We start from the raw sequence: 12683 nt of genomic DNA on the forward strand, positions 1-12683 counted from the left end.
AGTGTCTATATTACGGTTTTGGTCGCGGTTCTGCTGGCTTCAGGCCCACTTTCATCAGCTGTCCCTGTCCTGTTTCCAGCACAGGCAGGTCCCCTACGCCATCGCTCATGCCAGGATCCGGGAAGGGAGGACGGATTGCTTCTCCCTCCCTGTTGGCTGGGCCCCACAAGAACCCAGTGCTCAAGTCACATACCCTTCGTTCTGTTCTGAAGAGGTTTCCAGCTGGTGCAGCCCAGGGGCAGCCCCCCGGAGCGGGGAGGCAGAGCTGCACTGGGGCCTGTGGGGGAGGCCGGGACTGGACTGGTGGGCGGGCTCTGAGAGGGAACCCTGGGCCCAGGGCACAGGGCTGGAGGGTTCCCTCGGCTCCTCCTCCTCCTCCTCCCCATCCCCCATGTAGGGGGTGGGCTGACAGAGACACTGGCACCTCGGACTAGAAGCAGAGTAGAGGGGGCTCTGGAACCGTTTTCCCAGTGGAGGAGAAGGAGACCCCGCTCCTCCTCGTCCCAGACCACCTCCATGCTCTGGTCTGCTCGAGGACAGAAGAGATGAGCAAGTCACAGTGCCAAGAGTCAAGAACTTAAAAAGCTCAGCTGCGTACCATTAGGACCGCTGATACCGTAATAGCTTCTACAACTGCCCAGAAGTCATTCATAGACTCTCTATGGTGTGTGAGGCACAGGGCCTGTCCTCCTTGGGGACCATGGTGCAGGATGAGTGACGGGGCCCAGGGAGGGGGCCCAGGGTGGCCTGCCCAAGTTCAGGGGTGCTCCCATGAGCACAGTCATGTCTGAGGGGCTTTCCAGTTCTCAGATTTTGGGGGCTCTGCCGAGGGGCCCCGAGAGTTCAGAATGGTGTGTGTGTGTGGATGTGAGTGTCAGGCCTGACGGGGACAGGGCTCTTGAAAAGGAAAAGATCTGGCGGATGTTTGGGGACATACGAGAATGTTTTTGCTGAGGTGAAAGGGAGCTTGTGTCCAGAAGCATCAGACTGTGAGTTTGTGGAAGGGGTCAGTCAGGTGGGGAATGATCTTCAGGGGTCTCCGATAGAGGGGCTGTAACCCCTTGTGCTATAAGGGACCTCAGAGACTGTGAGTTCACTCGATTCTGACGAGATTAATGGGTTTTAGAGAGACTGCAGACAAGGAGGTCTTTAAAAAGGCTGGGAGCAAGACCCGGATGATCGTGGTAGCCGTGAGGAAGGAGGTAGAGACATGACATGGGAATCACCTCGATGGTGAGCCTTGGTGAGCAAGGGGGGGGGGGGTGGAGTACAGAGAAAAGGGAGGAGTCAAAGCAAGCTCAAGATTTTTGGCCTAGGTTCCTGGGAAAATGATAAAAAGTCAGACCCCAAGTGTGCATTCCCCACAGGCATCAGCGATTTGAAGAAGCGTTTGGTCGTTGGAGCCCCCGGCAGCCTGGCCTCATGAGACTCACACGGGCCACAGTTTAGGTTCTTCTGAGTCTGAGGGTCTAGTTCCATCTAAGGGCATGACTAAGGCTTAGAAATCAGCAGACACCTGTACTGTCCACTCCACCTTCCTCCCAGTTCCTCTCCAGTAAAGGCCCTCAGTAACCACTCATCTGTGTCTTAAGAACTATACCCACGTGTAGGATGTTTCCAGACCTGCGTCTCCCTGAATGAGCCAGCCAAGCTTGGCAAGGTGATTTCAGGGGCAGCTCAGAATGACTATACATGGTGATCTTGGGATAGTTCTGGTGAAGGCTTATGGGGGGAGAGGGGGCACCGATGGTCAGGATGGCCTTGCCACTCAGAGGTTACCAAGCCCCTTTATGTCCAGCACGTCATGGAATCCACTTAATTCTCAAATGTCTGGGGAAGAAACTTTAACTTAGATTTTATAGAACCAGGACCTGAGCCCAAGACACTCCATATCCATACGCAATGCCTACCTTCCAAATGATGTCCACCACCCTGATGCCCCACCACCAGGGCCATTCCCTGGGCAGCCTCCTCCCTTTGCAAGAATTACTCCTGGGAAGATTCAGACATTGAGTCACGCCCACAGGAGAGCAAATAGAACAAATTCGAGTGTTCAGTTAATTGCCTTCTTGACCCGCTCATGTTCTGGAAGCACTGAGTTCCTCGTGGGGGAGGGACAGAGAAGAGTGACAAGGAGGGGAGTGTGCTGGGCACAGGGAGAAGGATGTCCTTCCCAGGGACAACTCGTGGAGTGCAGACATCCAGGCAGCCCTCAGTTTCCCTTGCTGCAGTTCTGACCTGACAGAGAGATTGCTGGAATGGGGGTATAAAGCTCATCTGCTCCTTCCACCATGCCTTTCCTTTGCTGTGTAATCTGAGGTGTGTCTTAATGCTGTCGTCTGAAAACTGGGACCACTATGGCCAGGCTCACTTTGCTTTTCTTCATAGAAGAGAGGAAGATGGCCACAGAACCCGGTCCCCTTTAAATGATTTGTGTGTAACACGTGCATTTTTAAGTTGTTGATTGCTTTTTCCCTGTTTATGTGCCATTGAATCATTAAACGGCTGTCAACTTGGGTTCGGGTCTGAGGACGGTGCCAACTTTTGGCATGTATCAGTACATCTCGATCTTGGCCGCCTGGTTGTTTTGTATGTATTAACACCCACTGGTCTCATTCATTCATCAGCTATTTCTTGTGCAATCCATTGCTGCTATGCTGTGAGTGTGCATGTTTTGGTTTCCTAGGGCTGCCATAACAAAGGACCACAAACCGGGTGGCTTAAAACAACAGAAATTGATTCTCTTACCATGCCGGAGGCTGGAAGTCCGAAGTCAAGGTGTCCCCGGGGTCATGTTCCCTCTGTAAGCTCCAGGACACAATTCTCCTTGGCCTCTTCCTAACTTCTCTTGGTTGCTGACATTCCTTGGCATTCTTTGGCTTGTAAACACTCAGCCTCCCTTGTCCCATAGCAGTCTCCCTGTGTGTCTGTGCTTTATCTTCTTCTAAGAACACGGCCCATTGGGTTAGGACCCACCCCGCTCTAGCATCACCCCCTCCTAACGAATAACGTCTGCAAATGACCCTATTTCCAAATAAGGTCACATTCTGAGGTTTCAAGTGGACATGCATTTTGAAGGGACGCTCTTCAATTCACTACACTATGGTTGTGGCATTTTCCTGGGTCTTCTTTTTCTGTCACAAGACAGCAAGAGTGGGGAGCTTGGTGTCTGGATCTTCACAGCTGGGACAGGGATGTCAAGGATGGAGCTGGCAGTTTTGTTAGGGAAAAAAGAACACGTGGAGGACAAGGCCGTGAGAGATAAGTGTCAAATGGCACCACGTGTGTCCATTCAGGCGGGCCGTGCCCACCCTCAGCAGGAGCTCTGGCTCAGAGAAGCTTCGGCCAGGAGGCAGCCATGAGCCACGTGGGGTGAGGGTAGGGACAAGAAAGCGTAGGAGATTGACCCGGAGGGCAGCAGGCTGGGGGGCGGGAAGGTCTAACTGCATTTTGGGAACGGGGAGCCATCTCGTGTGACAAGTGAGGCAGCAAGGATGGGGCCAGACAGACCGGAGCTGGAACCTGCACTCCTTTTCTCGATACCCGGCCGTGTGGCCGCAGACAAGTAACTTCAACACCCAGCCTCGTTGTGGGGACGGAATCCATTCACATAGGCTGGAATCCCTGCCACAGTGGAGCCTGGCCCTGGAAGAAAGCCCCGCTCAGGAGCAATTAGACGCCCCCTTCTTCCCCTCAGGTGCGCAAGCCAGAAATCTGGACATAATCCCGGTCTTCTCCCCCACCTTCACCTACGTTTAGCCAAGGTCTGTCTGTTCTGCCTCCACACAGCCACTCACATCCCTCCAGGCCACCACTTCCCTAATTCAGGGAGGGTTCCCCCGCCTCCCACTCGGGGTGCAGCCTCCTCATGGCCTCCCATCCTGAGCCATTTTCCTCGTGTGCAGATCTGATCACCCTGTTGTTTCCCTCAGGCACCGCTGCCGCTTCGGGTGCCCTCAGGGTCAAGTCCAACACTTGGGCCAGGCCTCCGAGACCCCCATTTGCTCACCCTTCTCATCCTATCATGTGCCCTCAGCTTCTAATCCCACGGTAGCTCACATCTCTCTTTCTTTAAGCTCCAATAGGGATTGTCCTCTCTGCCTGGAGCTCTCCCTCTCATTCGGTCTTAATCAGTCCCGGCTACTACAACAAAATACCACGGCCCAGGCGGCATAAATAGCAGACCTTTATGTCCCACAGTTCAGGAGGCTGGAAGTCTGAGATCAGGGTGCCCGCATGGCTGCGTTCTGAGGAGGGCCCTCTTCCTGGCTTACTGGTGGCTGCTTTCTTGCTGTGTCCTCACATGGCACAGGGAGAGGGAGAAAGAGCACCCCAAGCACAGTGAGGGAGGGAAGGAGGGAGCAAGGGTGCTATCTGGTGTGCCTTATTGGGGGCCCTATCCCCATGACCTCATCGAAACCCGATCACTTCCAAAGGCGCCACCTCCAAATACCATCACATTGAGGATTAGGGCCTCGGCGTGTGCATTTGTTGGGGGGGGGGGGGGGTGGTGTGGATCAGAGATATTCAGTCTTCCCTTTACTTAGCCGCCTTCTGTTCCTCCTTGAGATTTCACTTTAGATATCACTTCTTCCGGGAAGCTTTCCTTGATTCCCCCGTACCCATATAAGACTGGGCTGTGTGCTCCCAAAGCATAATGCTGACTCTTCCTCTCTTCAAGAGGGAGTTTTTGTTTCCTCCACAGGTGTTCTGTTCCAGAAAGCTACCTTCTAACCTCGGTGCCATTTGTAACCCTTTCAGGACCACCGGGCCCCAAAGGTGATCCGGGAGATGAAGGGAAGGAAGGCGAGCCTGGGATCCCTGGATTACCTGGACTTCGAGGTGATTGGGAAGCCCCGGGAGGAAGCCGCGCATACCAAGAAGGGGAGGGTGCCCCCAATCCTTCCCTGGCCCTCTACTTGCTCGTTGATATGTGATGGGCCTCCCTGGGAGAATGCCCAATCAACCTATCTTCAAATGCCCCGTTCTGTCAGAAGACTGATAGGTTGTAGGCATAACAATAGAATGGAGCAAATACTTCTCCATAGAAAGCACCAGGATGTGAAGGAAAGGGGTGCACGAGAGGCTCACAGCTCCCTGAAGCCACTTCCCACCCCAGGAGTCAGGTGCCATATGACCAAGGCCTGCAGAAGGAAGGGAGGGTGTTCTGCAAGTATGTTTTTCCTCTTCAGTGTTTCCCGGGTCAGCAGACCCCTGAGGCTCCCTCCTCCTTGCTGATTCTGCCCAGATCAATGAACACACTAGTGACAGCTCTGAAGAGCCAGTCGCTGGTGGGGAGGGTAGCTTCTGGCCTTCTGGAAAGAGGGCGTTCTTCTTCGACTCATTGTCTCAGAAGTTCCTGTCCTGTGACTTTTATCAAACTTGGCATCCCAGTCTGTTCACTTCTGAGTCTGCTGTGAGCAGCATTGTTCTAGAAGAATGCAAAGCCTTCTAAACAATGCAAGAAAAGGAGGAGTTTATTCAGGGAAAGATGTCTGTTAATGTATGTCAGGAATTATATCTCTAAACCGTCCGCTTCCTAAGTCTCGAGGAGGTTGCGAACAGGAGAGGGGGCAGAAGCTAGTAGAAGGAGAGCCCACAGCCTGGCTTCCACTCCTGGCTCCCCTCCAAGGGAACTCCCCAAATTCAGAACCGAGGATGCCTAGACACTCACAGAGCCTTGAAAGCATTTTTCCTGCCTTACTAAATTGTACAAGGAGGAGCTCTGGGCATATCTCATACTAGGTTTAGAATTCTGCGGCAACAAGGCGGTTGGACTCCAAGCAGGTACCTTGCATTAGGCAGGAAAAAGAGAAACCAATCAGCCCTTCTCTGGGGTCCCACCACTCTCTGGGGCCACACGTCCTCTTCCAGACATTTGATGTTAGCTCTGGAGGAATAATTACTGGAAGACAGGTTTTTCCAAGTCACGGAAAGAGACCAGAGAAAGCCAACTCACATTCAAAGCAGGAAAGAACAAGTAATCAGTTAATTAAGAGTTCTTTGGTTTACAGAGATAACTGTGGGCTTAGGTCAGGCCTCGGGGGGGGGGGGGGGGCGGGCAGGCCTCTCACTGGGTGAAAGCATTTGTTGATTCTGGCTCTCCATGGTGAAATGCAGGCAGTGGCCACGGGGCCTCGTGGCCAGGAGCCCTGGGGCCTGATCTGCCAGCAGCTCATCCATCCCATTTACTGGCTTTGCTGACTTTCTCCCTTCTCAGCCTGGGATCCCCTCAGCTATACGTCCCTGGATGTACAGCATGGAAGGGATCTTCGTGGCTTTTTTCTTAAAGAGGATGGGGAGCCGCTTCATCTTCCTCCTACCCTAAATGCCAGTAAGCACTTTTCATCCAGCTTGAGACAAAGCTGACTGACCACAGGCTTTCAGTTCAGGAAGGCCAGGGCTCAGATCCCTCTCTGCTGTGTGACCCTGGGCAGGTTACTTAACCTCTCTGGGCCTCGGTTTCCTCCTTTGTAACATAGGTGAAATAATACCTCAGTTTATTGTGAGGACAAAATGAGATGCTTTATGAGAAGACTCCAGAACAGTACCTGACACATAGGAAAGTACTCAAAAAAAAAAAAAAAAAAAAAGTTTGCTGAATTTAAATCTCCAGCATAGCTGGAGGTAAAGGGACATCTCCCAGATGGAGTGAGCACCACCACCATCGCTCACAATAGGATTGGACCTTTCGGGGGGCGGGAAGGGGTCCAGCCTAACTGGATAAAAGGTGCCTCTGGGGAAGGTTTGTGCTGACCTTTTGGACACTTGCTTTTGCAGCATCTTTAAGTGAACTGAGAAGAATCAGGAAGGAAAAGCTGCAGGGGGATGCCTGGTTGAGGCGGACTGCTGGGCCGGATGATGACCTGCAGAGGCCCTTCCAGTTCTGAGTCTGACCCTCCACAACTTGTCCTCTGTCTTCCTAGGGCTGCCAGGGGAGAGAGGCACCCCAGGACTGCCAGGCCCCAAGGGCGATGATGGGAAGATGGGAGCCACAGGACCCATGGGCATGCGCGGGTTCAAAGGTAATAACGAATCTCTGAGCACCCATGTAGCCTTGCTCACCACCAGCCCCTGGCACCAGCGCGGACGCTGGAGTGGAGGACGGGGTTTGCCTTTTGGCTCTGCCACTGACCAGCTAGCTCAGGGACCTTGGACAAGGCACTTTGCCTTGTCAGACCTTAGTTTCTTTGTCCAAAACCCAGAAAGCCTCATGATACCATTCTTCGCAGGGCTGTCCTGAGGATTACACGGGTCACGTTGACCTTTTGTCAGCTCTCCACTGCTGCAGAAATGCAAGGCAGTGTCCCTGGGGGTTGCGGCTCAGTGGTGTAGCCAGGGGAAGCCAAGCTGGGAGAACAGGCTCGCGGGAGAAACAAGGGGCTGCAGACCTAGGACACCCATCTCGTTCCCCGGACCCCCAGATTCCCAACAGTCCATCCCATGCTTTTGACTCCCCCCATATTTGAAACGTTAATTCAGTTCTCAGATTTACACTGCCGATGGTGTTCCTGCTGAATTGGTTTTCCTCCTGATGGCAGTCACCTTGTTCATTGTTAGGGGCATCCACGTTATTAGTCAGTCCCTGGCTTTCCACAATCTCTTCAAGAGTGTGCAGACTTCTACCGTAACCGCGGGGCAAGATGAGGAAATCGGGTGCTGGTTCCCCTGTGTTAACCTCCTCACCTGTGAAAATGAAAATGAAGGAAAAGTACTATTAATCATCCCCCCCCGCCCCCCGCCATCTAGGAGGGTCTCTGCGTCTTAGATTGCTGGGAACTTTTAGGCTACTTGCTAGTGATTGAACAGGCTGAGGTTTTCCTCCCTTTTATGATCAACATTTTTTAAAAAATGATTTTAAAACAGATTACAAACGCAGCACGTGCTTGTTGAAAAAATTTGACAATACAGAAGTACGTAAGGTATAAACTAAAAAGGGAGTCCCCTCCCCCTTCGTCCCTTAAGATGTTAGTCTTTAGAGTGACTACTGTAAACACTTTGGGGCACATCCTGCCAGATCTTTTTCTAAGCATATTCATATTTATGTATATGATTGCCTTGGGGTATTTTTTTTTTTTTCCCAAAACTTGGATCACATTAGGCATCCTTCTCTGGAACTTGCTGGCTTGCTTTTTTTCACCAGACAATAGGCCATAGGCTTTTGACTTGCAGATATCTTTCTGGAGGTACTTGGAATAGAATTCCCTGGTCATTTTACTGCCCCCTGGAGTGGCGTCAGGACCTTCTACTTCTTTGTAGCCCAAGATGCTAGCTGGACAAAGAGTTCTGTTCTTTCCACCATATCCTGAGAAGGAAATTCTACAATTTCCCCGGAAGCTCTGCCTCATGTTTCCTAGCCTCCCCGCCAGCCCCCCACCGCCCGGGAAATCTACCTGACATATAACCCCTGTCCTCCCGAAGTCACTGAAGACCCTCCCCCCATCTTTTCCTCTTGTGCTTATTAGGGCAAACTTGGCTGTGCACTTCTGAAACCTTGACTGCTTACTAGGAATATCTTTGCCCCGTCTCCTTCCTGGTGAATACCACGTTCTCTAGCCCGTGCTGGTAGATGCTGCTCTTCGACACTTTAATTAGGAGGGAACCCCCCGACCTCCTTCCTGGGGTGACCAAAACATGCAGCATAATTGACTCAAGCTCTTATCTTTCCTGCTCTGCCAGCTGAGAGTTTCTCAGGTCTTGGGTCTTGGGTTGATTCATCTCCTGCAGATAATATTTTACCCATGGTCAGGATTCGTTTCCACTTCTAATTCCAGTTTTCCTCCTCCGTGTCAGGTGACCGAGGCCCAAAAGGAGAGAAAGGAGACAAAGGGGACCGAGCGGGGGATGCCGGTAAGGACGTTCTACTGGGGTCACTGGATTCTGTGGCAACTGACATCCGAGCAGCCCCACACATTTGGGGGATGGGAGGCTGGAACCATGGGCCAGGGCTCCCGTGTTAGAGCAGCTCCCTCCCCGTTCCAAGGCTCTGCTGGCCCAGCCAGAGACAGCTATACTCCAGGGACACCATCCACCTTCCGGGTGCGGTATAGCGCAGTGGTTGTATGGAATGATCTGGAGGCAGGCTGCCTGCGCTCCCTCCCGGCGGCCTTACAGGCTAGTCAAGTAATCTCTGCACCTCAGGTTTCTCATCTGTAGCATGGGGTGAGAGGGATCCTTACCCCATGGGATCACCGTGAGAATTAAATGAGCTAATTCACATAAAGTGCTTATTACAGTGCCTGGACCGGGGTTAGGACTCAGTGAGTGTTGAACATTATTATTCTGTATGATGCGTTAGTTCAGACAAGCTGACTTCCCTGGTGCTTACATGGGGAAAGGTGCAGAATCCCTTTGGTTTTCCTCCTTTGCCATGGACTGAGCAGTGATGCCAGGGAATCTCATGATCAGGCAGAGCACCAAGTCTAAAAATGGCAGTCTTTCCAAGTGTTCTCCCTAACATGTTGCCAAGAGACGCGAGCCTATCTAGTTATGACACTGTTTTCTAGGGTTTCTTCCCCCTAGCCCCACGCCCCCCAAGGGCTACACGTAGAACCTTGGAGAGATTGTCAGAGAAGAATGAGTCTCCTACGAACCATGAGAGACGATGGACTCTGAAAAACAAACTGAGGGTTCTAGAGGGGAGGGGGTGGGGGGATGGGTCAGCCTGGTGATGGGTATTAAGGAAGGCACGCTCTGCGTGGAGCACTGGGTGTTAGGCACAAACAATGAATCATGGAACACTACATCCAACACTAATGATGTAATGTGTGGTGATTAACATAACAATAAAAAATTTGAAGGAAAAAAAAAAAGAATGAGTCTCCTAGCCAAGTTTAACAAAATATTAGCATATAGTATTTGCTGGGCTCTGAAATGCTGCCGTTCCAGGTGAAGCCATGAGCAGATTATCCCCTTCTAGGGCATCTGTGGTCCAGTCCTGGCTCTCTAGGAGGACTGGGCCTGGAGAAGGAGCACCTGCATCCAGGTTCTGCTGTGACACTCCGGGACCGATGCCACTGCGCGTTCACACACTGGATCCAGACCAAGGGTTTCCCGAAGGCTGATCTTTGGTTCTAGTACTTCCCTCCCAGTCATGCAGGACCAAGAAGGAGACCTCTCTCCTAAGTAGTGTCCTTTTCCAAAGTCTCCTGAAACTTGAACTTGCCTCCTATTTCCTCTGGCCTTCTCTTTCCCAGGGTAGGATTCAGGATCAAACAGGAAGGGCTCCTGGGTGGCTTAGTCAGTTAAGTGTCTGCCTTCAGCTCAGGTCATGACCTGGGATTGAGCCCCGCGTCGGGCTCCCTGCTCAGCGGGGAGTCTGCTTCTCCCTCTCCCTCTGCCCACTCCCCCACCACCACTCATGCTCTCCCTCTCCCAAATAAATGAATAAAATATTTTTTAAAAAGGGGGGGATCAAACAGGAAAAATGTATGTGACAGCACTTTGTTGCTCTAAAGTGGTGGCCATTCTTGAGGACAAGATATGCTTATGCTTACCCTGGACTCATGACGTCCACCTTACCTTCGATGCTAGAATCCACAGAACAATTTATGTGGTATAGTCTTTCTAGCATTGTCCTTAGCCCCTTTCTAGGGCAGCCAAGGGTTTAACTGGGAGTGTCCTGGCTAGACGAGGAGACCTGGTGGGCTTCACTAGGAGCCAAAAGGAGAGTTTCGAAGACAAGAGAAGGCCGTCTGGCTGTGCTCTAGGACATCTGTGATAGATCTGAGTCACGCTTATCTAATGGACTGGGCACTGTACTTTGTCTTTGGGGTGCTGCCTTTGGCTCTGTGGTTGACTGCTTTCTGATGGAAGGCTGCCAGTGTAGCTGAGAAGGACTGTGGCATTTAGTGCTGTGAAATAAAAAATTCCTGACGGGGTGGGAGGAAGGGAGGAACTGTGGAAAGTTGACCTTTGAGAGGGAGATCTGCCCACATACCAGGGGGTTCCTGTCAGGAACTCTGGCAACTATTCCTCAGCCAACTTGAGAGGAGAGGGGAGGTCTGTGCTAGCCTGGGAAGAGGTGGTGGTTGCCGAAAAAGGACGCTTTCATTACTGTTTACCTGGCTTCTCTGGGCCCAGCTGGCTGGGCTCTGCAATGGGATTGGGCTGTGAGGCTGAGGGCACAGTGTGGAGGGGGAGCTGAGCCACAGTGGTGTGGGGCTCCCACAGGCATGGGTGGGGAGCATGGGGACAGGGCATCGGACCCACTTGGCCCTGGAGTCTCTGGGCTGCACCACAAGAAGCTGATGTCAGCTCGGGACAGCCCCTCCCCAGGGAATGACGGCGTTCTTTCCTGCCCTGAAGAGGCTACACCCTCCCTGGAGCCCAGAGCTCAGACGGTGGCCTGGATGCAAAGCTCTAAGCTTTTCATTGCAGTCTCCCTCCAGTCAGGACCCAGAAAGTATCTTCATGGGTGATGGACCTGGAAAGTGAGCTGGCTTAGCAGAGACGGCTCCACAGATGGGAGGCTTTACACGGTGCGCAGAAGAACATGGGAGACACATAGGAACAGAGCATAAAAGGCGAGCTGTGCATCCATCACCTGTTTTCAGAGGCTTTCAGTGGAAGGTGGACTCTCCCAAGGCAGGAGCAGAGGCAGAACAGAAAACCCAGGCCTCTGGCTTCTCTAATTCTGGAATGAGATCTTAGGCCCCCGGTCTTGAAGAGTCAGCCTAAGCTCCCTAAAACCCCTAGTGAGTCCCTCACCTGGAGATACAGATTTAAGGAAACCATTGACACAAATTGGGACTGCCCCATGCAGGGGGGCCAGTGGGGGGCTGCTTTCCCACGGCTTCCACCCCCTGGCCTGCCTCTGACCACACCAAACCCATGCTATGGTCAGATTCCGGGTTCGGTTTTTAAGGAGCTCCAGTCCAAGGGGTGTTAACTGGATCCCTGGGACCCGGGCTCTGAGGAGGAAGCCAAGGATCATCTTTCAGGAAAGTGTGGAAATTCTGATGAGCACTGAGTGCCCATTTCTGGAAGGTTCTGTCATTCCTGGAGCCCAGGGCAGCCCCACCATAAGATCTAACAGGTGGGGAGAAAGGGCTCAGTACCAGAACTCTGGCCTTCTCCACGAAGAAACAATGTGGAAGAGGAACCTTCCTCAGGTAACCCAGCTTGGGGAACCTTTACCAAACACCTCCCACCTTTAGCAGCAAAAACCTAAAGTTCCAGCAGGTGGGGATATTACTACATAAAGGGATTGATGAGGGACCCAAGTTACACACCCCTCAGGTCAGAGTCAGAAATTGGGGGCTTTCCTTTGAAAGAGGGTATTACAGAGGATTCCTGGGGACCCGTGTTTTGAGTCAGTATTAAAATATTTTTCAGAATAAGATCTTGCAATTGTTTACCCATACTTTGATCTGGAGTCATACGATTCTAGAGCCAAATGGGATTTCAGGCCAACTCCTCTCCCATTCCTGAGCAACACACCCCACTCCCCCAACCCCCAGTTCATTGAACAGGGACCACGAACAGAGAGCTGGAGAGAATCCCCATGTCCCACGGCCAGGTCATGGTTCAAACAGTCTAGGATCTAGATCTCCTGATTTCTGCTTGACAAGACGTAAAGTTAAGTTTTCTTTTCTCTTCTCTTCTTTTCTTTTCTTTTCTTTTTTTTCTTTTCTTTTCTTTTCTTTTCTTTTCTTTTCTTTTCTTTTCTTTTCTTTTCCTTT

At 51.9% G+C, this 12683-nt stretch overlaps 1 protein-coding gene across 3 annotated transcripts in view; it reads left to right on the forward strand.

Moving 5' to 3' along the window:
• SCARA5 (scavenger receptor class A member 5) overlaps positions 1-12683 on the forward strand; it is a 150623-nt gene that overhangs the window by 77080 nt on the left and 60860 nt on the right. For all 3 annotated transcript variants that reach the window (XM_073892548.1, XM_025874025.2, XM_073892547.1), the window contains exons 5-7: positions 4762-4842; positions 6927-7025; positions 8794-8850. In XM_073892548.1, coding sequence (XP_073748649.1) covers positions 4762-4842; positions 6927-7025; positions 8794-8850 — 237 coding nt within the window. The remainder of the gene's footprint in view (positions 1-4761; positions 4843-6926; positions 7026-8793; positions 8851-12683) is intronic.

Source organism: Callorhinus ursinus, unplaced genomic scaffold (assembly GCF_003265705.2).
Source record: "Callorhinus ursinus isolate GAN/ISIS: 27379988/994484 unplaced genomic scaffold, GSC_fseal_2.0 scaffold4, whole genome shotgun sequence".
In the NCBI taxonomy this organism is placed as follows: domain Eukaryota; kingdom Metazoa; phylum Chordata; class Mammalia; order Carnivora; family Otariidae; genus Callorhinus; species Callorhinus ursinus.